Below are 25,450 nucleotides of genomic sequence, written 5' to 3' on the forward strand. Positions count from 1 at the left end.
CAGCATTTGGTCTATAATGATATAGACTTATTGAAAGCAAAATTTTGACATCTAGAGGATAGGACTGGTCGCAAAATTTAAAACCGTAACCGGGTATATTCAAAATTATGTATAATTTTGTGTACCAGCGTCAACTATTTTGATCCTGAATATACCGAAATCTCTAAAATGATCTATTATTTACGTCGTTAGCGACGCCTCGAGGAGTCCTTGTATTTATCGCGGTCCCTTCCTGAATCACCATCTCGGCGGTCACGACCAGAGCGGGGATGTCTATCTCGGTCTCGGTCTCGATCATCGTCTCGAGTAGAATCTCTTTCTCGTCTTGAAGACTTGTAATCATCTTTACGACTTGACCGATCCTTGTAGTCGCGGTCACTTCGGTCTCGGTCGCTCCGGTCTCGATAACGCCGGTTTTCTCTCTCGCTGCCTCTGTCATCATCATATCGACGACTACGCCGGTCGTAGGCCCCAGATGACCGACTGCGGTCTCGGTGTCTTCGCGACGACGAATCCTTACTGCGTTCTCGACGACGATCCCGAGTGCTAGACTCGCCCTCGTCGTCATACCTATGCCTCCGTTCTCGATCTCCCCGTCCGTTTGTCGGCGCCACATGGTTTTTGGCGTCTAGCTGAAGTGTCTTAAATTCATCCTCGGTAAGACGTTCACCTGTCGATTTGTTCTTCATGACAATTGGCATATATACACCTTCCGTATTGCCGCTATTATCTCCAGCCTTCCTTGAGCCCTTGCGCATGGCGGATTTACCCCACGCTCCTATTTCCGTCTCTGCTCCTTTGCCGCCGGAGATATCCTTTGCTCCAATACCCAAGAATCCCGGTCGACGTTCAGGCACAGAGGTCTTGGTCGCTGCTGCTGTACTACTCGAGCCGTCGTATCTCCCGCGACCAATAGTTTGCCCATCCTTCCAACCCATACCCCGAAGCAGGGCAGCGCCAAATTCCTCGACGGGGACTGCATTGTAGGCATCAAGGCTGGCCTGGTCAGGACGCGTTGCGACATCGGTACGGAATGAACTTGTCTCGTCGTATCTTCCTTCACCTTTGGAGGAAGACTCAATCACCAAGTCCGACCGTTTACGGTCCTTGTTCCCTTGGCTTTCGCTGATCAGGGCCTGTAAAGCGAGCTCATCCTGCCCAAGAGGCTCTGGTTTTTGAGGCGTAGTAGAGTCGTCGGCAGCATCAGGCATATCGACATCTTTTCTTTCCTCGGCAACATGCTCTATATCGCCCTCTCGCGAAGGCGCAAGGCTGAGTCCATAAGAGATACTTGGTCCTTCTGTCTCCACCACCGCAGCACCAGCGCCAGCAGCCTGAACTTCCTGCGGAAGTAAATTCTTGCCCTTGCGATTAACACCCGGTCGATCGCGCCAGTTGTTTTTGCTTTGCACTTGGATAACAAGGGGCGCTTTTGCCTCTGCCGCAGCGTGCTTGCTGATTGCGCCACCGGCTGTGCTATCGAACCCAACCACCTCTTGGTGTGCAGGTTCTTCCTCTTCTTCCTCGTCGGAGAAATCTCGGTATAAGTTTCGGTTTGATCGTTTGTTTGGAAAGCCCTTTGGGCCCCTTGAGGGAGGAGGTAGTTGGGACTTGAAGGGGGCCTTGTTTTCGGTGGTCTTCTTGGATAGCGATACCGTGAATGGCTTCGCGTTTCCCGGGCGCCCGGGCGCGTCGTTTTGTCGCGACGACATTTCTTGCGGCTTTTCTGAAGAGCAAGTAGTATGTATATTGTTCGTCCCCCTTTGCGCTCCTATATGTAAAGAATGTATGTGGTGTAATATGAGCCAAAGGTAGTTAAGTTCGCCGAGGGATTGGCAAGGAGTGGAAATTTCCTTATCGCCGCCGCGGAAGTCTTATCGCAAATCACGAGACATTTCTGACGGGATCACTAAATGATGTCAAGCATCAGTTCGAACCGTTGGTTAAAAAAGATATACATACCACTTGCCAATTAGGAATTTTTAACGTTAAAAGAGTTTAAGATGAATATTAAAAAACCTTTAGTTTCGAATAAACTATAACAATAACATGATATACCTAATAGTAGGTATATGGCATTCATTGCTTTCACGCAGCTGGTTATATCCAGTGCGAAATGACCATGATGTATAAACTTATCAAGACTACTCGTACAAATTAATAGCCAGAAGAAGAAAGAGGTTGCCACCAAAGCCGAGCCCAAGAAGAACCATCCCAACGCCAGTCCATGGTGACACATACCGCCCTAGCTATTTCCTGCAGGGAGACGATAAGAAATGACATGGACAATAATAGATAGGAAAAAAAGAAGAAAAGGACGAAGAATGAAGAGTGAAAAGGGGTAAAGGGTAAAAGGGTAGGGATTAGGAGAGAATAAAGTCGTATAAATCGTATGATAGGATTGGGTGATATAGGGCTGGATGTCGCCCATGGGAAGATAAGAAAGGTCATGTATGTACAAAAGTTTCTCCGTGGATCGAGGTCCATTGACAGAGGGGACTAGCTTAACTGCTAGCCATTTGGGCCGGAGGAGGATGTGGACTTTTGTTGGTGCCAGCTGCGCTTCCACTGCGTTGAGCTTGCGGTGTAGCACTTCTGCTCTGTGGGAGAACGCTGCCATTCATAGATGGAGAGCTACCCACAGGAACGTGATTCTGTTGATTGGGCTGAGTTACTCGCATCAACGGTGAAAATTGCGCCTGAGAGTTCGGTATTCCAGCATTTCCGTTGGCTTGGAAATTGGAATCTGGGGAGATTTGATAGTTGGACTGCACGGCATTCATATTTCCGGCATTAGCGTTTATAGCTGCTTGAGACATACGCTGCTGTTGCTGTTGATATACATGAAGACGTTCTGTTGCCAATTTAGTCACTTGCTCAGGCGATAGATTCGGGTGGTTCCTCTGAATCTGGTTTTGGATGTTTGTTATTGTTGGAACGACGCCGGTTGAAAGGTGGGGAGGTTGAGCCATTCGTGGAGAAGATGGTGATATGCCTTGAGCATTGGTGCCATGAAAAGACGGACTGGCCATTCCACCTGCAGCCTGCATAGCGGCAATCATCGCTGCGTTGCTGGGATTGCCGTTCATTCCTTGAACATTAACATTTGGCGAGTGGGCTCCTTGCTGATTGAACTGTTGAGCATTATGGAATTGCTGTTGTCCGGACGGCTGGACTTGTTGCTGGCGAGACTGAAGCATGCGTTGTTGCTCCGACAATCGATTAGCCTCCCGCATGATGCGCGCGTTATCAGGAGATCCTTGAATGGCAATTCCTGGCCGTGCAGCTATTTGCTGTTGCATGCCTGGCTGTGGAACCATCTTCACAGGCATCGAGTTCGGCGGTAGAGGGCTATTCATAGGTCTTCCGTTGGGCATAGCTTGCATAGGCATGGCGTTACCATTGTTGATAACTGCATTGGAAGAAACGCCACTCGCCACTGCGTTCGACGTGGTACCAGGTATTGGCTGAGAACCGGTGGCAGGTACATTGCCTGGAGCTCGGCCGTTGGCACCGTTCAGTGCAGTGGTTTGCTGATTTGAGAGTTGTCCGGCACGTTGGGCAGCTAGGGTGGCCTGCAAATGCTGGTTTTAGCTAAGCGATTAAACGACCAAAAAAGGATCTGTTGATAACTTACCCTTTGTTGAGCAATCATCTGTTGGCGGTAGTGCTCTTGTCTCTCCTGGAGTTTTTGTTCTCTTTCGTACTTCATCTTACTGAATTCAGCTGGGTTGGTGATGGGTGGCTTGGGCTGACTCGCTTCATTAACCTTCCGCAGGGAAGCAAGGTGAGATGCTTATAAAAAAAATTAGCCTTTTGACACAAGAAAAAGTCACAATAAACGTGTAAAATGTCAAATCTACCTTGCTGTTGCTTCTGAAGAGTTGTTTCCCGTTTCTTTGCTAGTTTGCGCATGGCTTCTAGGAGAGCCAAATGGCGCGAAGTTCGTCGACGTTCTACTCTCATAGGTTGTGTTGTCCTCTTTCTAATGAAGGGTTGTGTTTGTCCCGTATTTCCATTTCCTTGTTGTTGCGCCGCTTGCTGTTGCAATTGCTGCTGTTGCGCCGCTTGTTGTGCCATAACAGCACGCTGAGCTGCCTCGAGTCGCTGGTGATAAGCGCGAAAGTACTGAGTCTTCGACATATCAGCAGGCAAGCCTTCGAGACTAATCCATCGTTCGAAACATTCCCACGGTGTTCGCCGCTCTGCTGCGGATGGGAACATCGAAGAGGACGATAGACAGTTAGAAATAAGGGACCAGTTGTATGAGTAATCCTTCACTAAACGACGAAGCTCGTCATCTTCCATGACAGTCCATTGCGAAGAGTTTCTAGACTCAAAAAAGCCAACCGATGGCATTGGGTGTTCAGTAGGAGGGCGGAAAGAGTGACCAGGATGGATGCGATCCCGAATGTGCTTATTTTCGGGACGAAATAGCGCAACGTTCGTCTGATCAGGAGAAACATCCTCATTTTCGGGTTCTGGTGGATTACTGTTTTGAACAGAGTCATATCGACTTCGTTTTTGAGGTGGTAGGTCGTCGCTAAAGCTAATCCTGCCTGTGGCATATTTAGACACTGGAAGAATCTCCATATTCCAATCCGTATCCGGCTGAAATCTGAAATTTGGCAAACATGTTTCCGGTGATATGCCCATTGGAGAGTAAATAGGAAGCTCATCCAATAATTTCTCGGATGTTGGGGTAAAGTCGAGGGAAAACGTGAATTCATCAGATCCGAGCGAAAACATGGCTGCAGGAGCAACCATGTCTTTCAGATCTGTTCGCAGCTCCTCTGCAAAGCCCTCGCTACCAGACTCATCCTCTGCGGATGGCACCAATTCAGGCGTAGGCTGAGAAGCAGGTAGAAAATCTTCTGGGGCAATTGTAGTCTCGGCACGAGGTTCCTTGGTCTCTGCAATCTCCGGCTGTCTCGAAGATGGTATCTTGGCATTCACGCGAAGCTGCGCTCGCTGTTCAGAGCCACTATTGATGAATTCGGCACACCAGTCAGCACAGCTCTTGGCGGCTGCGATTTTCCATTTGCGCTCTTCTCGAAAGTCTGTGCGCAACCATTTCATATGATCTAGCAAGACATCCCAATGCGTGCCCTGGCGTTGAGGTTCAACTGATCTTTTCATCTGGCGAAGTGGCCACCGATTGGCGTTCTGAAGGGAGTAAATTCGCCGTAAAGTACGACAGTCCATCTGTTCTTGGTACTCCAGAAAGTGATTGGATGTACTCAGAGTCTTGTGAGCAGATCCCAAAAGCGTACTTATGTTCGAACTGCGGGGAGGTGAATAGGCCTTATTCTGGAAAAGGGTCAATAAGTAATCTTGTTCATCAGTCAACCCAGCTATCAATTGGCCTCCATGTTGGCTAACAAGGTCCAAAGACTCTTGTTTTTCGGCTTGCTTTTGCGGGAACACCACAGTAGACAACCGGACACGATCCTTTTCACGGTCCTTTCTCTGTTTGATTCGGGTAGCGGTGTCAGGTGTCCCCAACTCGGACATCGGAGTCTCGCGCGTTGAATCTCCCAAGAATCCATCAGTGCGCGATATTGGGGTTTTGGGAGTCTCTCCAAGAATTTCCGAGACTGACTTATGCCTTATAGCACCTGATGACACCCGAGTTGTCATCCTCTCAGGTGCGGGATGCATCGGGGTTGATGAAATCTTGGAAACGCACCCTGATAAATCGGAAGCTGGATGCTCAGTTTTGATGTTTGCGGGGATATCCACGGAGGGCACAGGGTGACTTTCTATACTCTCTGAAGAAACTTCGTTGGTCGGCAATCGTTTGTCTATGTGCGATGGCGCAAGGTTCGAGTCTTTCTGGGCACCTATTTTATCAACGGATGACGGAGCTATTGGCGTAACATGTACATCCTCCTTGATGACCTGGTTTGAAACTGGTGTAATCCCTGGTTGACCACGGTCTCCAATGGCGTCACTAGCAGTCAAAGCCTGCGCATTACCCCGAAGAGATTGGGCCTCCTCAAGTCTAAGTTGCTCGTCAGGGGTGGAGGGCACAGTTGTCGTTGGGGCATCCTGAGGAGCAGGATGTCCTTTAGGCACAACCTCAGACTTTTCCGAGACAGTGATATGGTCATCAGCCTCTTCGGCCTCATCCGGACTTGTATCGGAAGAAGCAGTAGGAGGGACAGGGGTGTTTGTGGAATAGGGCTCGATAGATGAAGCTGGAGAAAGAGGTTGATCGAGATGCGCAACTGCGCCTAGGGATAGAGCGGGCTTGCGATCTTGTTTGACTTCAAGTTTCGATGGAACGGTCTGCGATTTTGCCGGAACAGCCTGTTCGACTGAAGGTAGTTGAGAAGGTTTATCTCTGGGGCTTTGTCGAAGTTGGGATGGGGAGGTGGAAACATCAGCTACTGTGCTAACTGGAGTTCCTGGTGCTGTGAGTTGAGGCGCATTACCAGTCGCGGCGGGGGTCAATTGCGACGTAGACGGTTTTGATGGTGATGGAGGAATGCGAGGAACTTGCTGGGCAGCTTTATTGGTTGGTGCGACATCTATTTGTATAGGAGTGGAGGGTTTCTGTAGTTCTGCCTTGTTCGTTGTTGCGCGACTCTGAGCATCCTGGCTGCCAGGACGATTATCAACCGGGAGCGGTCCGGTCGCGGTTTCCTGCGGGACAGAAACGCTCACAGCAGGAGAGTCGGTGGAAGGAAAGCTTTGCTGGGATGGTTTCTGAGGAAGATTTGGGAAGGGGGGGAGGGTAGCTTCGTTGAAATAGTAACCTCTGGATTACTTGTTAGTTGACCAATTTGCGAATTGGGGGATTGAAGAATTATATAAAAATAATGATTCTTTTTTATTATACGCGAATGATTATTTGAGGATGGTTACTTACTTGGAGAGATCATTGGCGTCGAGAAACTGAAGTTCCTGTTGCTGGTAGAGAGAATCCGCGGTCGCTCCCTCGGCCGCGCCTGGAAACCCTACGGTCGCAAAGTAGAGCTCACTCAATTTTCTCTTTCGCGACTGCAAACATTGTCTAAAATTCACGGTAAGCGATGAATCGATGTCGCATGAAATGTTGAGCAATAACAATCGCTCGAAAAAATTTTTAACTTACGTGATCTCATCATTTTTGGACCGGAGGAGCTCGTCGCGGAGCATGGAGTCTACCTCGACCACGCGTCATCCGACTAACGCGTGGAAAAAAAGGATAGTAGGGAGAGCGATATCATTCAGACCGAAAAAATCGCTCGAAAATGATAAAATGGGTGGTGTTTCGAAGGGGTTCGATGAAGGATATACACGACGCGAGATTTTGGCTGGCAGAATTGACTGGGGGTGCAGGCAGATGCGTGGATTCGACGGGAGTGCTGCCTTTGGGGGGGGGGGGTGAGAGCACTGGGCGCTGAACGCAAGGAGCGGCGGACTCAGCGGAACTTTGGCTACGAACCCGGCTGGGTCGAGGCCAAGCGTTGCTGCCTCAGGACGAAATTCCTGTTCTCGGTCCGTCACGTGAGGGGCTAGTTCGGCACCACTGTATTTCCGGGTCCCGGCGGTGACGGGTGGCAGTACGATCCCGCGCAACAAAAAAAAATATCCGAGCTAGGATAATAAGGGAAAGAACGACTGACTGTAAAGCATTATTGCTGTTTTTTGTGCTGCATTACAATGGCTAAACGAAAGAGAGAAGCTGCTGCCACTGCTAAGGAGCAAGTCTCTATTGAGCAGCCTCGCAAGGCCGTCAAGGCCACGACTACTGCTGAATCTCCCGACAATGCCGCTATTGCTGGTACCATCCAGATCGTCACCGGTTCTTATGAACGAGTTCTACACGGATTTACTGCAGCCCTTCCTATCCAGCCACCGGATCTGACTTCTGGCGAGAGCGAAAAGGTAGACTCGTCTGCAACGGTGCATTTTGCAGATACGTTTCTTTTCCAGGCGCATACATCGGCAATTCGATCATTGGCGCTGTCACCACTCAGCAATACGGATCCATCGCAGCCTCAGAACCTGGTGTTAGCCAGCGGCGGTTCCGATGAGCGGATCAATTTATATTCTCTGTCCTCGTCTCCTCCTCTCGTTAGTGACCGGTTCCCCTCGGTTCCGACTCTGGCAGGAAACAAGATCTTGGAGAACCCGAAAAATCGAGAACTAGGGTCTCTCCTCCACCACTCATCCAGCATCACCGCGCTGAACTTCCCCTCCAAATCAAAATTATTAGCGGCGGGCGAGGATAATGTCATATCCGTAACCAGAATACGCGATTGGAATGTGGTATCTACAATCAAAGCACCCCAACCCAAGTCTCAGGGAAGACCCAGTGGAGATACCGCACCTTTCGGAAGCGAGCCCTGCGGGGTCAATGCGTTTGCTGTGCATCCAAGTATGAAGTTGATGCTGAGTGTCGGTCGTGGTGAAAAGTGCATGAGATTGTGGAATCTAATCACGGGGAAAAAGGCTGGTGTGCTTAATTTTAGCAGGGACATATTGCAGTCCATCAATGAAAACAAGCGAGGAACCGGCGAAGGACGAGGAATTGTTTGGGACTCTCAAGGAGAGGAGTTTGCTGTTGCCTTTGAATGGGGCGTCGTGGTATTCGGAGTGGTAAGCCTTCCTTCGCAGATTGTTAGACAAAGAACTCGATTGACCTTTTCCTAGGACTCCACACCCAAGTGCAGAGTTCTTCCGCCCAGTCGCACTAAAATCCATCGTATTCGCTACTTTGACTTTAGCACAAAGAAGGATGGCACAAACGAACTACTAGCTATTTCAACCGAGGATGGCCGGGTGATTTTTTATTCCACTAAAGAGACGAGCGAAGCAGATGACTCATCGATACCCGATGCTAAGCTAATAGTCCAATTAGGCGGAAAGGCCAGTGGTCTTTCAGGACGTGTCAAGGACTTTGAGATTCTCGATCTTGCGGATATTGAGAACTGGAAGCACCATTTCGTACTACTGACTTGTGGTAGCGATGGGGCCGTCCGTGTATGGCTACTTAAGACTCAATCCAACGCCAATGCGAAGAAGCAGGAGGCAAACAAATCCAGCGAGATAGTCTACCGCCTTCTCGACACATATGAGACTGGGAACCGCGTAACCTGCTTGGCGTCATTTGTGATGCAGCGACCACACGCACTGGATGGAATCGATGGTTCGGATCTGGAATCAGATGATCTAGAAGAGGAAGAGGCGGCTAGCAGTGACGAAAGTGATGAGGAGTAAACTTTGTGCTCCCAATATTCATGTATATCTTTCTTTGCCGTATGTGGCGGAACGTACACCTTCGGGGCCGAGATGAGATGGCATCCTTGGTCTCCTGTGAAGGGAAAAGTAAGGTCTAGGCAGTCATACACCTAGGCAATGTGTTACGCCAATATGCAGAAATATATTGGTCCCAAATCACATAGGTCGAGTCATCGCCGCATACATGGCTACCTAGTACCTGCCTGATGGGTCCGTTCCATGCACGGGCGGCGCGAAGCATAAATATTAAAAAAAATTTAAACAAAGAACGATGATGACGAATGAAAAGGCTGCCTTGTAACTTGTCATAATCAAGTAACAAACCCGATTAACGAAGGAACAGGCATGTTGCCAAAGCTAGAGTGAGTCATGGCGGTCCTGATGGGTTTCCGCCTGCGAATTCCGCCTGTGACGATCCACCTTCCGCTAGTACGAAAACGCTGCTTCCCCCACTGCACAATTTTGCCCTAGTAAACCACCTTCCAACTCACCTACCACGACAATACAACACAGCTTTCTACCCTACGTCTCGCAATACTCACGATCTCTCTACTGAAATCACCACATCTAGTTTACGACAACACCTGCGTGCCATCAGCAATCATGGCTAACAACGGCGACTTCTCCGACGAAGACTCGCAGCCTGGCTCGCCCCTCCTGGGGAACACCGAGCACGAGGACGAATTTGAGGACCAGGAACCCCTTGACGAGGGCGAGGAAAAGCCACTGAAGTCTTCGTTGAAGAAGGACTCAGTGCCTCCTATTCCCGCAGTCACTCGCCCCGTCCTCCCTGAGCAGCCCGACCCAAACACTGTGGACTTTTCAACTTTTTCCCCGCTGTCGCCTGAAATCATTGCTCGTCAGGCGACTATCAACATTGGAACAATCGGCCATGTCGCTCACGGAAAATCGACGGTGGTGAAGGCTATCTCTGAGGTTCACACAATTCGTTTCAAGACCGAACAGGAACGAAACATTACCATCAAGCTCGGTTATGCAAACGCGAAGATTTACAAGTGCGACAGCCCAGAGTGTCCAAGACCAACTTGCTACAAGAGCTTCAAGAGTGAGAAAGAGGTTGATCCTCCATGTGAGCGAGAAGGTTGCACAGGCACATACCGCTTGTTGCGCCATGTTTCGTAAGTTCCTCTCCAAAGCGGTTTGGTATATCGTCCAGAATACTAATAATGTAATGCTAGGTTCGTCGACTGCCCGGGGCACGATATTCTGATGAGCACTATGTTGTCTGGTGCCGCTGTCATGGACGCCGCTCTTCTCCTTATTGCCGGAAACGAAACATGCCCTCAGCCTCAAACGTCAGAGCACTTGGCTGCAATTGAAATCATGAAACTGAGCCACATCATCATTTTGCAAAATAAGGTCGATCTGATGCGCGAGGATGCTGCTCTGGCTCACTACCAGTCCATCTTGAAGTTCATCCGCGGCACAGTTGCCGATGGATCTCCGATCGTTCCAATCTCGGCTCAGCTCAAGTACAATATCGATGCTGTGAACGAACACCTTGTCTCGCACATCCCTGTACCTGTTCGCGACTTCACTGCCGCACCTCACATGATCATCATTCGATCATTTGATGTCAACAAGCCTGGTGCTGGTATTGAAGATCTCAAGGGTGGTGTTGCCGGTGGTTCTATCTTGACCGGTGTCATAAAGGTGGACGACGAAATCGAGATCAGACCTGGTATTGTGACCAAGGATGAAAACGGCAAAGTCCAATGTCGCCCCATCTTCTCCAAGGTTGTTTCCCTGTTCGCCGAGCACAACGATCTCAAGTTTGCCGTGCCTGGTGGTTTGATCGGTGTCGGAACCCGCGTTGACCCTACGCTTTGCCGTGCTGATCGTCTTCTTGGCTTCGTTCTCGGTCTGCGTGGCCAGCTCCCTGCCATCTACAACGAGTTGGAGGTCAACTACTTCTTGCTTCGCCGTCTGCTTGGTGTTAAAACCGCCGATGGCAAGCAAGCCAAGGTCGCCAAATTGTCAAAGAACGAAGTGCTGATGGTCAACATTGGCTCGACCGCCACGGGTGCTAAGGTGGTGGGCGTCAAGGCCGATGCTGCCAAGCTCGTTTTGACTAACCCTGCCTGCACAAACATTGGTGAGAAGATTGCCATCAGTCGCCGAATTGAAAAGCACTGGCGTCTGATTGGATGGGCCAACATTGTTGCGTAAGTTTTGTACCCTACATTATTCATTATAATTGATGCTAACGAGATTTTCTTTAGCGGAAACACACTGGAGCCACTCATTGATTAAGGTGTCATTCAAATCAAATGTTTTCTTCTTTTTCGGTATTCATGCATGCGCTTGCTTGAGCACACGTCCGGGTATCCGTCAAGCAGTTAGCTAAAACACGGTCATTGTCGTGACTACATGACCGTAAAGTCGAGGTCGCCGTTCCTTTTCTTTCAACGGCATCAGGCGATTCTTCACCTGCTTCGCAAAATACCCATATTCTTTTTTGGCGTGGGGCCTAGTGGGCCATTTTCGTTGATATTTCGACAAATTTGCATAAAGGGTTTTTTTATTAGGTTGTGTGGTTTGTTTATTCATTTGTATCACGGATCATGGGAGAGGAAGAGGGTGATGATGATGAAAATGAGACAATGATCAAAAAAGTTGCAGTTAGTTGCAGTAATAGACAAATTACGATAAAAAATTTGAAATTATACATATGGTACTCAATATAGCAGTTAAGCAGATATAAAGACTGCATGTAAATAAAAAGGATAGATAGAATACACAGGACCCAGGGCCATTTGACTAAGATTTGGTAATTGGTATAATACAGGTGAAAATATCCCATCCTCTTCTTTCTTCCCTTCTATATCTTTCGAACAGAGCTCAAATATAGCTCCCACCATCCCCTATAATGTCTGTTTTTCGTTTTTGTTTTACCAACTCAAATTCTTCCGCCCCTTCAATCGCCGCCTCTTCAAAATCTCACGTCCAGAGCGAGTCCGCAATCTCGACAAAAACCCATGCCGACGCTTCTGAACCCGTCTGGACGGGTTGTAGGTACGACGCTTGCCGCCGAGGCACGCCGTTGCCGAAAAGGAACGGATCTTCTGGTCAAACAGAGATGTGGAGATGGGTCCGGCGACCGCTGGTCGACGAAGAAGAAGGACAGAGGATTGTGTCGATGGGGTGAATGGTGATGTTGATGTTGATGAGAGTAATGTTCGCGACGAGGGTCTGCTGCTGTTTGCGGTAATGACGTTTGTGAATGTGCGGGATTGTGATCTGAAACAAACAAAAAACAAAAATTCAGTCAGTAAATCAATACATTCATTCATCTTCTCAGCTCAGGACAAGGTATAATCGTACCGTAAAGGCTGAGCGATATTTGGCGACAAAGTCAGCCCAGGCACGGCTCTCCGCCCATACCGGAGAGCCTGCATATTTCCTTTTCTTTTTTGCACGGACTCGATAGGACTGGAACTGAAAGCTCCAATTGGAGCTTAACTGCCGAGTAATACTGGAACGTAGAGGTGGTGAGGTGACGTGTATTTTGGCCGGTGGTCCTTTTTCAGTATGGGATTGGGAGGCGGAGAAGAATTGGCCCAGTCGGCGGCCGCGATGGCCAACCATCTCCGCCGCCTCCGCCCAAAAAAACCGGCAAAAAAAAAAATTATTGCTTCAAGGCAAGACAGCCAAGCTGCAAATCTTTTTCAATAAGATTGAGTTAATACGCAATCGGCTTAATTCAGAAACTCGAGAATTTATGCATGAGAAAAACAAATTTAAACATACTCGTCACAACTGCATGAAATCCAATTCGTGAGAGCACGACAATTACACCTGCAGTTTTCTTTTCTCTCCAACCTCAACAACATCAACGAGAGAGAAAAAAAGGATTCAGTACAATTGTACTAATCAAACATCAAAATGGCCACATCCGGTCCAAACCCCGTCCCACCAACACAAATCCTCACCACACGCTCAATATCCCAATCCGCCGCTCTCGATTTCCTCAGCGCATACCTCGACCGCGCCGCCAATGACCCTTCACTGCAGCCCAGTGCCATGATCACAGAACACGGGCCCATCTCGCGCACAACGGCTGCCGCGCCGAATCTAACGTTGCACAATTTAAAACGTGTGCAAGCCGGACTCGCAGGCGAAACGCTAGGGCGTGATTTAACGTTGAGTACGGGTTCGCCGCCGAAGCCGGAAGAAAAGGAAGAAGCAGAAGAAGGCGGAGCAGATGGGGTGGCACAGTGGGAGGATATGCAGAAATGGGAATTGGAAGCAGGCGAAGGGCTGACGAAAGATCGCTCTGCGGATTTCACGAATACTACTGAGGCGCAAGTGGAGGTTGACCAAGATGGCATGCCGGTCGATGCACCCATTGATAAAGAGGAACGCAAGCGAAGGAAGAAGGAGAGGAAGCAGTTGGAGAAAAAGGCAAGACAGCAACGAGAAAGAGAGGCAGGAGAGGAAGATTTGGAGAAAAGCGAGTGAGCAAAACGATGGGTTTTTATGTCTTAAGTTTTATCAGTTTCAAAATCACATTAGCAACTAACGAAATACAATCCAATGAATTATATCAACCTCCAGCCTGTTCCTTCATAATCTAACACATGTCACTTTAACATTCGAAGAATGTGTGGCATAGCTGTAGAGACAACAGACAGCTGGCATATTATTAAAGTTCCCTGTCTGCAGCTTTGACAGGCTTTTCACTGTCCTCCGCCTTGTCGGCTCCCTTGCCCTTCCAGCCCAGAGCCGCAAGACGCTCCGAAAGAATCGGGTGCGAGTAGTGGTAGCTGGCATACAACCAGTCGGCGTCCATAGTGCTCAGGTTCTGGATCTGAAGCTTGAGAAGTGATTGGGCCAGAAGCTTGGAGTGGCCAAGGTTTGAAGCAAAAGCGTCTGAATGAGAATTAGTAACGAAATAAAAAAATACAACAACAAGACATACCAGCTTCAAATTCAAATTTACGGCTAAGAATATTCATCAACAGCTTCACAACGGCATCCATTGGCGCCAGAGCGTCCGAGAAGAGGAGGAAGCCGATCATGATTGGTCTCTCGTTATGGAAACCAAAAGACTCGAACAATGATCCATTGTTGACAAATGCTGTGAATAGCGCAAAGATATAAAATATATGGAACTTTTGGCTTGGTCAGCAACTGGTTCATTCATCTTTGAGAAACATGCATGGTCTTACCTGAGCAATTCCAAAAAGTTTGGTAGTGTGTCCGAGTTTCCAGTGGCCTAGTTCGTGGCTCAAAACAGCGACAACCTCCTCCGGTTCACTCTTCTCAATCAGGGTGTCGTAGATGACAATATGTTTCTTCCAGGGGAAACCAAAGAAGTAAGCATTGCTGTGGGCGCTTCTCTTGCTACCATCAATTGAGTAAATGTCGTGCAGCGGGAAGTCAAGGTTAGACGCCAGCTTCTCAACGCCAGATTTGATAGGGCCAGCTTCGAGAGGAGACAGTTTGTTGAACAGCGGCAAGATGACGATCGGGTAGATGGTAATGGCAAACACCTGCACCACAATGCTGAACAGCCAGAGGTAGTAGAAAAACTGGTTTCCAGTCTTCTGGATGATCTTCAAGAAAGCAGCCATGAGCGGGCCGCCGAGCGCAATTCCAAGAGCTTGACCTTTCAGCATATCCGTAATCCAAAGCTTGAGCGTCTGCTTGTTGAAGCCAAACTTTTCCTCAAGGACAAAGGTGTTGTAGTACGACAGAGGCAGCGACAGAACGGTAGTCAACAGGTTGAAAGCGAAGAAGAACACAAGCGTTTGTCCGATTTCGCCTTGGAACCATGATGGGAAATACTGAACGAGCGCAAGGCCAGACACACCCCATATTTTGGGCAAGAAATCGTAGTAGATGAAAGCCAGGTTTTGCAGTTGTCCATAGAGTCCCGAGATGAATCCAAATTTTGCCTTTGCGCGGCCATATGTCTAAGAGGATGAGACGATGGTCAGCTGTTGTTCACCTGAATGCTTAGTATCTACTAGAATTACCTGGCTATCGTCAAAGACTTTCTGGGTGACTTCTCCTTCTAAAACCTTGGGAGGCTTTGTCTGCTGAAGGACACGGTACTGACGGAACGAGAGGAAGCTTTCCAAGACATATTGTCCGAGGGAGAAGCCTACCAGGACCGTCTTCCACGGGAAGAGAGGACGGTCCAGGAAGTTTGCAAGAGCCTAGAACATGTCAGTCATCATCGGCTTTTGACAATGCAAACGCAAAAAAATGCGCAATACCTACCTGAAGAATGTTAATCATGACTCCGGCTAGAGCAAGCAATATAAATGTTGGTTGTTTGACAGAGATGATGCCGTGTCATCTTCGAGACAAATAAAGTACTGCCGCATCGCACCGCCGAGAAGGCCGAACAAACAGTGCAAACAAAGCAGCGTCTTAACACTGTTAAGCCAGATCACAATTCCATTTGCTTCTGGTTTTTATTGATTTTACAAGTCACTTATACGTATATATGTATGCCTAGAATTATCCTTCTCCATGAGCGATAGTTAGTTATAAATGACGTTTTGGAACCCATCATGACTATCGCAGAGATAGGCGGGGCTTGTACATGCATCTAGGCTTTTTTAGGCAACATCAATAGATAACCCTAATCCTTCAAGATATACGGGGTATGCAGGTCTATACAGCCTTGATATTTTGAGTATTGGGGTCTATAGGTTAACACTACTATCCCGTTCCACCACACTCAATTAGCTTCACTCCGAGTCGCTTTCATCCTCCTCATCCGACTCCTCTTCTTCGTCGGATCCCTCTTCCTCTTCCTCCTCGCCGTCAACCTTTAAACCATAGTCGTCCTCAAATTCTTTCAGAGGCTGGCTTATTGGCTTGAAACTAAAGGATTGGAGCCCCTTTTTGATTCCCTATAAACGTTTAGTAATGTTGCCTGTAAGCGGGTGTATATAGTCACTAACCTCTTCGAGTGTCGGTGCACAAGTTATCACTAGGTTAGATTTCTGTGCGTTGAATAAAGGCAGAATAATGTCCCTAAGAGCATCCTTGATTTGGTCAACGGTAATATTGCGGACATTGTTCAGAATGCGTTCCTTATAATCGCTCGGCAAGTTGCGGATCACTTGACGAATGAAACTGCCTTGTGCGGCACTGGCGAGAGTCGTTTGCTCGTTAGCAAAGCTGACCACGATACTGCTAATTGAGCCTTCCAGCATCAAGGGATCGAATGCCACAGTTCCGTTGAGATGATTCTCCACGATCTGCTTGCTAGCTTCGAATGCTTTGAAGGCATTCGGGGACCGGTAAACATCGAAGTTGATAGTTCCCAGGTCGATGTTATACCCAAAGTTTGTGCCGTATGCAAGCCCAGTTCCACGGACAGCGACCCAGAGAGGGCCTTCTACTGCATTCATATAAGCAATAGCCACTAGCAGAGAAGCTAATTTAGGGTGGTCGTAAGAGTCCAACCCCTTGGCAGTAGCATAGGCAAATGACGAATCAACTGTTGGCATTGGAACCACATATGAAAGGTTACCAAAGTTCTTTCCAGCCTCACTAAGCAGCTCCTTGCGGTTTGGTATGGGTAAAGGATCTTTTGCTGGGGTTAAGCCTTCGAGGAATGGTTTCCACGCAGAGACGGGCTTTTGCAATTTCTCCAGATCGGCCACAACAAGGACACGTAGGTTCTCAAAGGCAAAAAGACTTTTTCGAATCTCTTCCATCTGCGAAATTACCACTTCAGGCCGGAGAGCAAGAAGGCGTTTGATGCGTTTCAAGTAGCGTGCCTTGACCAACGTGCTTCGTGCTCGTACAATCGACTCAGGGGCGTAATGGACCATAACGTAGACAGCAGCAAGCATGTCATCACCACTGCGCTTAGAATCCGGTACGTCTGCAAGGAGTCTCGTTGTGATGGCCTTGAGTCTGTCTACATCAAAGATCGTATTCCATGTAAGCTCCTTCAGCCACGCAATGGCAGTAGCATATTTTTCCACTTCAACTTGGAAAGAAACCCGAAGCATTTCCGAGTTTCCTAAATCGCGAGCACCTTCCAAGGAGTACCCCACTGTGTCTCGCTCAAGTTCGACAATCACTTGTTCAAATGATATTGTTTTGCCGTCTCGTTTGATAGGGCTATTGAAGAAAGCCTCTGTGTATACGGCCAGCAAAGGCCGGAGCTGGACCGGCACTTTTTCAGACGAAACCAAGAGAGAAAGCTGGACAAAGTTGCTCTGTATATGCTCAAAATGAATAAAGAAAGGCACATCCATGGGGTCAGCATCAATCAATGATTGGAATTGGTTATCTGGTTTTCCAGATTTCAATGCAGGCCCAGACTTGGCCGTTGTTGTTGAGATGAAATGGATCGAATCCGTTTTAGGTACTTTGAATTGTTCCAGCATCTCAGTCGGAATCTCTCTGTCGTTCTCAGCCTTGGCTTCGTCCAATTTCTTTTGTTTTTCCTTCAGTCCTTCCTCGCCAAGCTTCTTTTGTTGTGCTGCCACTCTCGCTTCTTCGTCTGCCTTGAGCTTTTCAGAGAGTTTGGCTGACGGGACACCAAGGATGGACACGTGAGGAGCATCTGCAATCCATTTTTTGATGTATTCCTTCCACTGCCCCTCGTTCCATTTCTCCAACGCCTCATATTCTTGCAGAGTAGCAACATCCAGCAGTGTTGAACCGTCTTTTCTTCCGTACAAAAAGTCTGAAATGACATACTCAGCAAAGGGAACCGCAGAGCTCTCGGTAGAGAACTTCCAGCTGCGCTTTTGGCGTTCTATGCATTCTTTGATGTACTGCATATCAAGAGGCTTCTCCATGGCTTCATGTAAAATCTCAAAGAACCGTTTTTCAACTTGGGCCAATTTCGCCGTCTCTACACTGGTGAGAGTGAATCGAATCTCAATGTCAGGTCTGTCATCAGTGGAAAAATACACGGCACTGGCAACTTGTTCCTTTTCGACAAGAATATTCTCAAGAACAGTCGCCGAAGAGCCAGCGAGATAGAGCAGGACAACGTTCAGCGCACCACCTAAAAACAGTTAACAGGATATTTCATCTTCGAATGAGACTATCAAACATACCCTGGATGGAGTCCGTGCAGTCTGGGCCTAAAAATCTAATCTCGATCTCACCAAAAGACTCGTCCTCCTCTGGAAATTCAATGGTTTCGATGATTGACTTTTCCAACGCGGGTGTTTTTCGAGACTCAATCCATGGACGCTTGAATGGAGCATCAGGGCTGGGGACTACGTCAAGGATTGTGCTTTCAAAATCCTCCAGCTTCTGGAGGAGATCGGCATGGTCCACCTCGCCCGTGATGATGAGACAGAGATTTTTTGGCTGGTACATCTCGCGATGGAATTCCCTGATCCTCTCTGATGTGAGTGATCGAAGCTGCTCCAACATACCACCGGTCTCGTATCGGAAGCCAATGCCGTCTGGGTAAAGCAAGCGTCGAGACTTCAGGTCTATTAATTCCGACTGGCTATTCTGTAGAGCCTGCATCTCAGAGTATACAACACCTGCATCATTACCGGTCCCGTCAATATGATGGACTTCGGTATAGCAGCCTGCGTCCGTGAGGGTAGGAGCGATGACATGCTCCAGATAGACAGGGAGAATCTGCGAGAAACCGGCCCATCCAGCTGTGTCGAGCGTATAGGCTGTGTGGTCTGTAGCAGTCCATGCATTGGTGCTTGAGTAAGCTCTTGTCGCAAGCTTATCAAGAAATCCCTTGTAGCGGTAGTTTCGAGATCCCATGAAACACAGGTGCTCTAGGGTATGAGGAGCGCCGGAATCGTCATGGATTTCAGTCGCAAGAACAAAATAACCAGCGACCTTAGGTCCCTTGTGATCAACGACAACTACTCTCATCCCAGTCCGGTCAGACTCATATTGAGTGAATTCATTGACCGAGTAATCGGGTTTAAACTTCAAAAGCTGGCGAAAATGGCCGCTTTGCTTGGACGTCCCCATCCTGCAGGTGGGCCGCGGAGACAGTACTGGTTGTAGGAAGCTTTGAAGCGTCGACAGCCACGGTTTTGCGTTTCTATTCGTCTGGTCAGTAAGAGCAGCGCCACCATGTGAAGCAGCTAGGTCTAACAAAGGCCGGTTCCAAGCCCAGATCTCAGAAGCCAACGGGGACTGTGTCTCGGGCGAGGATTTTCTAGGCGAGAACGAAGCCCATGGTGTATGGTATAATGCCAATACAACAGTCACGATCCACAGTAGAGAGAGAAATCCAGGCTTGAATCGGGAGCTCTGCATGGACGACAGAGCCGGTGCGGGACGGAGGGGTAAACAGATTGCTCGTATCCACACTCACCTGCAAGCCACAGCGTAATTGCAGTAAAAACAGAGGGACCAACTATGGGGATAGACAAAAGCCTGATATACTCAGGTAGTAGTATGAAGCTGTGGACCTCGTAGTTGTTTTTTTGTCGCGGGCGACTTCTTCTGCGGCGGAGGTGGGGAGTGTTGTTCCAGTGCCTGAATATATAAGCAGAAACTGTTGATGCAGGGACAGAATTCTGGCGAGCCTTTGCCTTGTCGCCTGCACTCTGTAGGGCAACTTTTAGTTTAAAAAAAATAGTTCTGTATTAAAATGCCAGAATCATTGAGTGTAGGTGTAGAAGCTGCGAGCAGTGCTGGAGCCGCCAAGCGCAAGACGGCGGCAGAGGAGGCAAGAGCTGTCCATGTCATAGCTTTGGATTTGTCTCCGCACCCCCAGTTGATGCTGTGTTGTCTTCTGCGCCTCCAACGCTGCTCCAGCCAGACCCGGCACCTGGACTGTTCTATGCATAAACATAAGAACGGAAATGCGACATGAATGCATGAATATCTAACTAGCAGCTGCCATCCTGAATACGGGCGCAACTAGCCACCGACCGCGAGGACAGCTCGCCGACACCGTGCACGATGCCCTCGACAGTGCGCGAGAACGAATTAAACGGATCGATTCTGGCCTTCGCGGCTGACGGCATCTATCCAGAGTCTCAAGATGTCATAGCCTCTGAATTCCCCGCTTCGTCTCTTCCGGAGGAGTTGCAGAGGATTTCCGAGGTCCGCACACAAGTACAGGTTGGTCGTGAGCACCCTTTCTTGACAACCAAGAACTCACAGTTTCTCTATCTTCTAGAGAGAAATATCCTCCCTAAGCAATAATACCGCTACCGACGTCGACGGATGGGTTTCCCAGGCCCGCCAGTTACATGCAGACATTGAGCGATCGAGAGAGACAGCGCGGGAAATCGTTGCGCAACATGAGAGCACCGTACCGCTAAGATCTATGGTCAAGGACGCATCAGCAAAAGTGAAACTGGTACAGACGGAACTTGCTTTCAACGAGGCCGTCACGGGTATACTAGAGAAAGTAAAGGACTTCTCGTCGCGCATAGACAATGGCCTCAAAGCTGTCGAGGAGGAGCGCATTGCGGATGCTATCAAATGCGTTGATTACGCAGAGTCATTTCTTGGAAAATCAGACCTATCAGATTATGGTGGCTTATCTAGCATACTACACGAGAGTATAACGCATTTACGGAAATCCATCGAGGAGCTGCTTTTGTTACAATGGACGAGCGAAGTGCGCATCAATAAAAGCGAAATGACGTTATTTATCAACGACAAGCCTGGTAAGGATATCTGAAGTGGGTTCATGAAACAGCCAAGCTAATTTCATTGCCTAGACCAATCGAGACTGCCTGAATTAATCGACTCGTTCTCGCAGCTCATCATGCTTGAATCAGTGAACAATTCCTTACAACGTGATCTCATGGATTCAATAATACAACCCGTCCTGGTGCCACATGTCCCCGGAGAGAGCTGTGAAGTTTTGGTTGATAATGATGGCGTTCACATAGGGAGCACATTGCCTACCTCAGTACCCGAATTGCTCCACCGAATCTCTGCGGTGTTCAGCTATTTACAGCAAAAACTACCACATTCGATCTCAAGGCCTCTTTCGGAGGCCATAGTTCCGGTTATATCGACGACATTATGTGACTCATGGTTTACGCCTTTTATACCTTTGCACTTGGACGAGCTGCAAGGCTTCGAGGCGACCTTGGCTTGCATAAACGACTTTTGTAAGACGATCGAAGGGTTTGGGTGGCATGGCCAGGAAGCCCTTGTTTCCTGGGTTGATCAATTCCCTCGCTTGTGGCTCACACGACGCAGAGTTGATTCTCTTGACCAGGTTCGAAAAATCCTCATTCATAGCAAGGGCGTCACAAAGGAAGTGAGCAGGGTTGAGAAACAGATGGTTACAAACAAAGATGACGTTTTGCTGGATTCCACAGTAACAGATGACTGGGACGCCGACTGGGGTAATGAGAATGAAGAGCAGCCGGCTGAGGCAGCTGAAGAAGAAGACGTCAGTGCTTGGGGCTTGGAGGACGAGGCAGAGAACGCCGAGAAAGCGGACGAAGATGACGATGAAGATGCTTGGGGTTGGGGAGATGATACCGAAGATATACCCGCCGAGAAAGACGAAGCTCCTACCAGAAAACCTGCACAAGAAAAGTCTTCTTCTGCTAGGCAGCCTTCGTCGGCCAAAGAGATTACTTTGACGGAGACTTATACGGTGACGGACATTCCAGATGCGGTTATTGCCCTCATTGAACAACAGATTTCAGATTCGGAGTCATTGTCAAGCCCAAAGTAAGCACTTGAGTGTACTTTTCTTTTAATCGATTTTACTAATATCTGCACACAGCTCCTCTACAAAGCGTATCGTTTCCTCCAAAACCGGTCTGGTGGCGCTACCACCCTTGATTCTAGCCATGTTCAAAGCAATTGCTTCATCCTTTTACTCACTGAAGTTAAATGCCGGCAACATATATCTGTACAACGATAGTATGTACTTGGCGGAACAGGTCCGGAAATTCGTGACAGAGAAGCAGATGACAAGACTCTCTGCCGATGTTGACGGTTTGGAGCGGTTTGGTAGGCTGTCGTACAGCAAAGAAATGCACACACAACGCACGATTGTCACAGACCTTCTTGACGGAAGTCAAGGTTTCATCCATTGCTCGGAACAGCCATTCCTACGAGAGTGCGAAAATGCCATTGACGCAACGGTTGACAGAATCCGCGGGGTGTTTATGGAATGGCAGCCAATTCTTTCTCACTCGGCACTGCTACAGGCCATTGGCTCCCTCCTTTCTGCGGTCATCAACAAGACGATTGTCGACATTGAGGACTTGTCCGACATCTCCGAGGGAGAATCGCAGCAACTAGTTTCATTCTGCAACAAGCTTTCCAAACTAGAAGACATGTTCATGCCAGAACCGCAAGCCGACGGAGTATCTACGGCGGCAGTCTACGTCCGCAACTGGTTGAAGTTCCAGTATCTGATCGCCATACTTGAGAGCTCTCTCGCTGATATTAGATATATGTGGACAGAAGGAGAGCTGAGCTTAGAGTTCAGTCCAGATGAGGTCATCGATCTGATACAGGCGTTGTTTGCTGAGTCGGATCACCGGCGGAAGACAATCTCTGAAATTCGACGGGCGCGTGGGTAGGAGCTTGAGGGGGGTGTATATATCCAGGCAATAACTTATAAGCATAGCTAATGACAATTTTCACACTCAACTTCTCGTTACATATGTATGTTTAAGTATCCTTTCGGCGCGGAAGTCTGGTCCTTGAAATGTTCGAGGCCGATTAGGGTAAAAGTGGGGCATGCGCAAATAGCCGCTAATCTTTTTTTTTACTGATAAAACATCGCAACATTATTTTTATCAAAGCTTGTCGAGCAATCCCACCCAAGCTCCGGTTAGCTCGTTGGAGCGTTACAAACATTTCAAAATGAGTGTAGAAGACTCCTCTTCGGTACAAGCAGCGCAGCGACAGGTGCGTCTGCTTCTGACGACTCGAGATGGCGAGATTGCTCTGCCTGAGAATACCGGGCCAATTCTTGTACCCACAGGCTAGTCTTTCAATTCAAGCATTGACGAATACGAATCTAATATTTTTGTTTCTGTAGGTCTACGGCGATATGCTCTTTCAACGCTGGTAAACAATTTGCTCGAAAACGACAAACCGATTCCGCTAGAGTTTTTGGTCAACGGAACGTATCTGCGAACTTCGATTGATGAATACCTGACCGCCAATGGTATCTCTGCTGAGACAACGCTCGAAGTTGAATATGTTCGGGCTCTTATCCCGCCTTTGCATATTGCGTCGTATATGCATGACGACTGGATCAGTTCGGTAGATGTCTTGTCGCGGACGTCGGTTGGTGGTGATAGTATCGCGGCAGGCCAAGAGAGGATCTTGTCGGCAAGCTATGATGGGTTTTTAAGAATGTGGAATATGTCTTCGGAAACCATTGCAGTCTCGCCAGCGGCTTCTGAGGGCGGACACTCGGCTTCCATCAAGGCAGCCAAGATCATATCACCAACCCAACTTGCCTCGGCGGGACTGGACAGGACGGTGAAGTTGTGGAAATACAGCGAGGAAGAGGACGGGTCTTCAGCACAGATTACTCCCCAGCTGGAGCTGTACGGACACAAACTGGGCATCAATTCGCTCGCCGTGCACAGTGCATCCAACAGAATCCTGTCTGCATCTGCGGACCACAGCGTCGGATTCTGGTCTACGAAAAAGTCCGACGCACCATCTGCTCCAGCTGAACTGCTGCCATCAAACTCCTCGCGCAACTCCAAGCGCCGCAAGCTCAACTCATCCGTGAGCACACCCCAGCGCGGCCCTCTGGCCCTGCTGTCCTCGCACACCGGCCCCGTGTCAGCCGCGATCTTTGATGCCAAAGACTCGACCGTGGGCTACTCTGCGTCGTGGGACCACACAGTCCGAACATGGGATCTGGTGACATCTGCCCTCGTCGATACACGCACAACTTCGCATTCGCTGTTGTCCCTCGAGCACCTTGCCGAACTACATCTGCTGGCTGCGGGCACATCAGCCAGACATATCACGCTCATGGACCCGCGTGTCTCGGCGACGTCGGTGTCGGCTATGACGCTGCGTGGGCATACCAATGCGGTAGTGACGCTTGCGCGCGATCCGCAGAGTACGTATGGGTTGATTAGCGGCAGTCACGATGGTACGTGTCGGATCTGGGACGTTAGGGCTTCGAGGACGGATAAGGATGGGGTTGTTGGTGAGAGTATATACTCGATACCGCGCAAGAGCTTGGAGGAAGCCGGGAGAGATGGATCTAAGAGAGTGGGCGGTGACGGCGTAAAAGTTTTTGGGGTTTGTTGGGATTCGACTGTGGGCATTGTCAGTGCTGGTGAGGATAAACGGATACAAATTAACCGTGGTGAAGGAGTTCTTCAGGCGCACGAATAGTGTTTTTTTTTTTTTTTTTTTCGTTTACAAAAATATGAATTCAATGTTGATATCAATATACTTTTCGACTTCTATTGTATTATCAATTGAGCGATGTGAGTCAAAAAAAAAAACATATAGATACAGGAATATGAATTGAAAAGAAACGCCGCGCCAATGCTCCATATACATCTATCCCATCAACAATTGAATAATAGTGATGGCCTTATCACAACCGTCTCTCAACCTGGTTCTTTCTAACAGCAGTTTTGATCTAAGGTATCATCGTCAGCAATAGACAGAGGAAAGAAAGAGGAAAACGCACCTGGTTACGGGTATTCTGCCCTCGAACAGGCAACCCAAGCGCATGTCTCCGGCCCCGATAAGTACCGGTATCCCTGAGCCGCTTGATATTGTCGAGTACCTGTCGCCGCAGATCATTCTCAATTTTCATTTCGGACAGCGCGGCCGTGATGTCGAGCACCTGCGGGTTGGCGAGTTCGCTGACTTTGGCTTGTGGGTGAATGTGGAAGCGAGCCAGGAGGCGGGCGGAGACGTTTGGGCCGATTCCGAAGAAGCTCTCGAGGGATTTCTGTATTGAGGCTGTTAGCGATTGAATGCTCAAAATACTACTCAATTGAGTGTTGGGGTAATGTTGGGTTTGGGGCTTGCCTTGACGAGGTTCCGCTCAGGGAAGTTGACTCCGAGGATGAAAACCTGTAGGATTTGGATTAGCTCAGAGCATGAGAAAATAGCAATTGACTGTTGCTGTTCCCTGGGGGTTACTCACCATGGTTGCGGTTTGTTCTGGAGATACAGTTTGCCTTGCTTGCGTGCTTCGCCTTGCTTGTATCGCGACAAATGCTAGTCTCCAGCAAAACTGCCGCGGGAACAACGTATATCCGGTGCCGCCGAGTACGCCCCACTTGGGATTTTAAGT

The 25,450-nt window shown here is 48.7% G+C and overlaps 10 protein-coding genes across 10 annotated transcripts; 4 read left to right on the forward strand and 6 right to left on the reverse strand.

Annotated features, from left to right (window-relative positions):
* Positions 1–188: 188 nt before the first annotated feature.
* Positions 189–1,712, reverse strand: TRUGW13939_09838 (uncharacterized protein; the record flags this gene model as incomplete). Its single annotated transcript, XM_035492958.1, has 1 exon — positions 189–1,712. One exon carries the CDS (start codon positions 1,710–1,712, stop codon positions 189–191), a length of 1,524 nt encoding a protein of 507 aa, XP_035348851.1.
* A 792-nt stretch (positions 1,713–2,504) lies between these two features.
* TRUGW13939_09839 (uncharacterized protein) lies at positions 2,505–7,143 on the reverse strand (the record flags this gene model as incomplete). The annotated part of the gene is made up of 5 exons (XM_035492959.1): positions 2,505–3,575; positions 3,638–3,795; positions 3,864–6,763; positions 6,875–7,018; positions 7,100–7,143. The coding sequence occupies 5 exons, from the start codon at positions 7,141–7,143 to the stop codon at positions 2,505–2,507; spliced, it is 4,317 nt and encodes a 1,438-aa protein (XP_035348852.1).
* Positions 7,144–7,650: 507 nt separating this feature from the next.
* Positions 7,651–9,210, forward strand: TRUGW13939_09840 (uncharacterized protein; the record flags this gene model as incomplete). Its single annotated transcript, XM_035492960.1, has 2 exons — positions 7,651–8,589; positions 8,644–9,210. The coding sequence occupies 2 exons, from the start codon at positions 7,651–7,653 to the stop codon at positions 9,208–9,210; spliced, it is 1,506 nt and encodes a 501-aa protein (XP_035348853.1).
* Positions 9,211–9,834: 624 nt separating this feature from the next.
* On the forward strand, positions 9,835–11,505 carry TRUGW13939_09841 (uncharacterized protein; the record flags this gene model as incomplete). Its single annotated transcript, XM_035492961.1, has 3 exons — positions 9,835–10,370; positions 10,431–11,417; positions 11,475–11,505. 3 exons carry the CDS (start codon positions 9,835–9,837, stop codon positions 11,503–11,505), a joined length of 1,554 nt encoding a protein of 517 aa, XP_035348854.1.
* Positions 11,506–12,143: 638 nt separating this feature from the next.
* On the reverse strand, positions 12,144–12,650 carry TRUGW13939_09842 (uncharacterized protein; the record flags this gene model as incomplete). The annotated part of the gene is made up of 2 exons (XM_035492962.1): positions 12,144–12,492; positions 12,577–12,650. The coding sequence occupies 2 exons, from the start codon at positions 12,648–12,650 to the stop codon at positions 12,144–12,146; spliced, it is 423 nt and encodes a 140-aa protein (XP_035348855.1).
* Positions 12,651–13,137: 487 nt separating this feature from the next.
* TRUGW13939_09843 (uncharacterized protein) lies at positions 13,138–13,713 on the forward strand (the record flags this gene model as incomplete). The annotated part of the gene is made up of 1 exon (XM_035492963.1): positions 13,138–13,713. One exon carries the CDS (start codon positions 13,138–13,140, stop codon positions 13,711–13,713), a length of 576 nt encoding a protein of 191 aa, XP_035348856.1.
* A 184-nt stretch (positions 13,714–13,897) lies between these two features.
* On the reverse strand, positions 13,898–15,498 carry TRUGW13939_09844 (uncharacterized protein; the record flags this gene model as incomplete). Its single annotated transcript, XM_035492964.1, has 5 exons — positions 13,898–14,124; positions 14,174–14,366; positions 14,424–15,170; positions 15,234–15,416; positions 15,481–15,498. 5 exons carry the CDS (start codon positions 15,496–15,498, stop codon positions 13,898–13,900), a joined length of 1,368 nt encoding a protein of 455 aa, XP_035348857.1.
* Positions 15,499–15,956: 458 nt separating this feature from the next.
* TRUGW13939_09845 (uncharacterized protein) lies at positions 15,957–19,482 on the reverse strand (the record flags this gene model as incomplete). The annotated part of the gene is made up of 3 exons (XM_035492965.1): positions 15,957–16,121; positions 16,173–18,244; positions 18,297–19,482. The coding sequence occupies 3 exons, from the start codon at positions 19,480–19,482 to the stop codon at positions 15,957–15,959; spliced, it is 3,423 nt and encodes a 1,140-aa protein (XP_035348858.1).
* A 651-nt stretch (positions 19,483–20,133) lies between these two features.
* Positions 20,134–24,531, forward strand: TRUGW13939_09846 (uncharacterized protein; the record flags this gene model as incomplete). Its single annotated transcript, XM_035492966.1, has 5 exons — positions 20,134–20,295; positions 20,354–20,849; positions 20,904–21,876; positions 21,932–22,731; positions 23,204–24,531. The coding sequence occupies 5 exons, from the start codon at positions 20,134–20,136 to the stop codon at positions 24,529–24,531; spliced, it is 3,759 nt and encodes a 1,252-aa protein (XP_035348859.1).
* A 208-nt stretch (positions 24,532–24,739) lies between these two features.
* TRUGW13939_09847 (uncharacterized protein) lies at positions 24,740–25,303 on the reverse strand (the record flags this gene model as incomplete). Its single annotated transcript, XM_035492967.1, has 4 exons — positions 24,740–24,784; positions 24,836–25,102; positions 25,189–25,227; positions 25,301–25,303. 4 exons carry the CDS (start codon positions 25,301–25,303, stop codon positions 24,740–24,742), a joined length of 354 nt encoding a protein of 117 aa, XP_035348860.1.
* Between the last annotated feature and the right edge of the window lie 147 nt (positions 25,304–25,450).

The sequence above is a fragment of the Talaromyces rugulosus genome, chromosome V (genome assembly GCF_013368755.1).
Source record: "Talaromyces rugulosus chromosome V, complete sequence".
Taxonomy (NCBI): domain Eukaryota; kingdom Fungi; phylum Ascomycota; class Eurotiomycetes; order Eurotiales; family Trichocomaceae; genus Talaromyces; species Talaromyces rugulosus.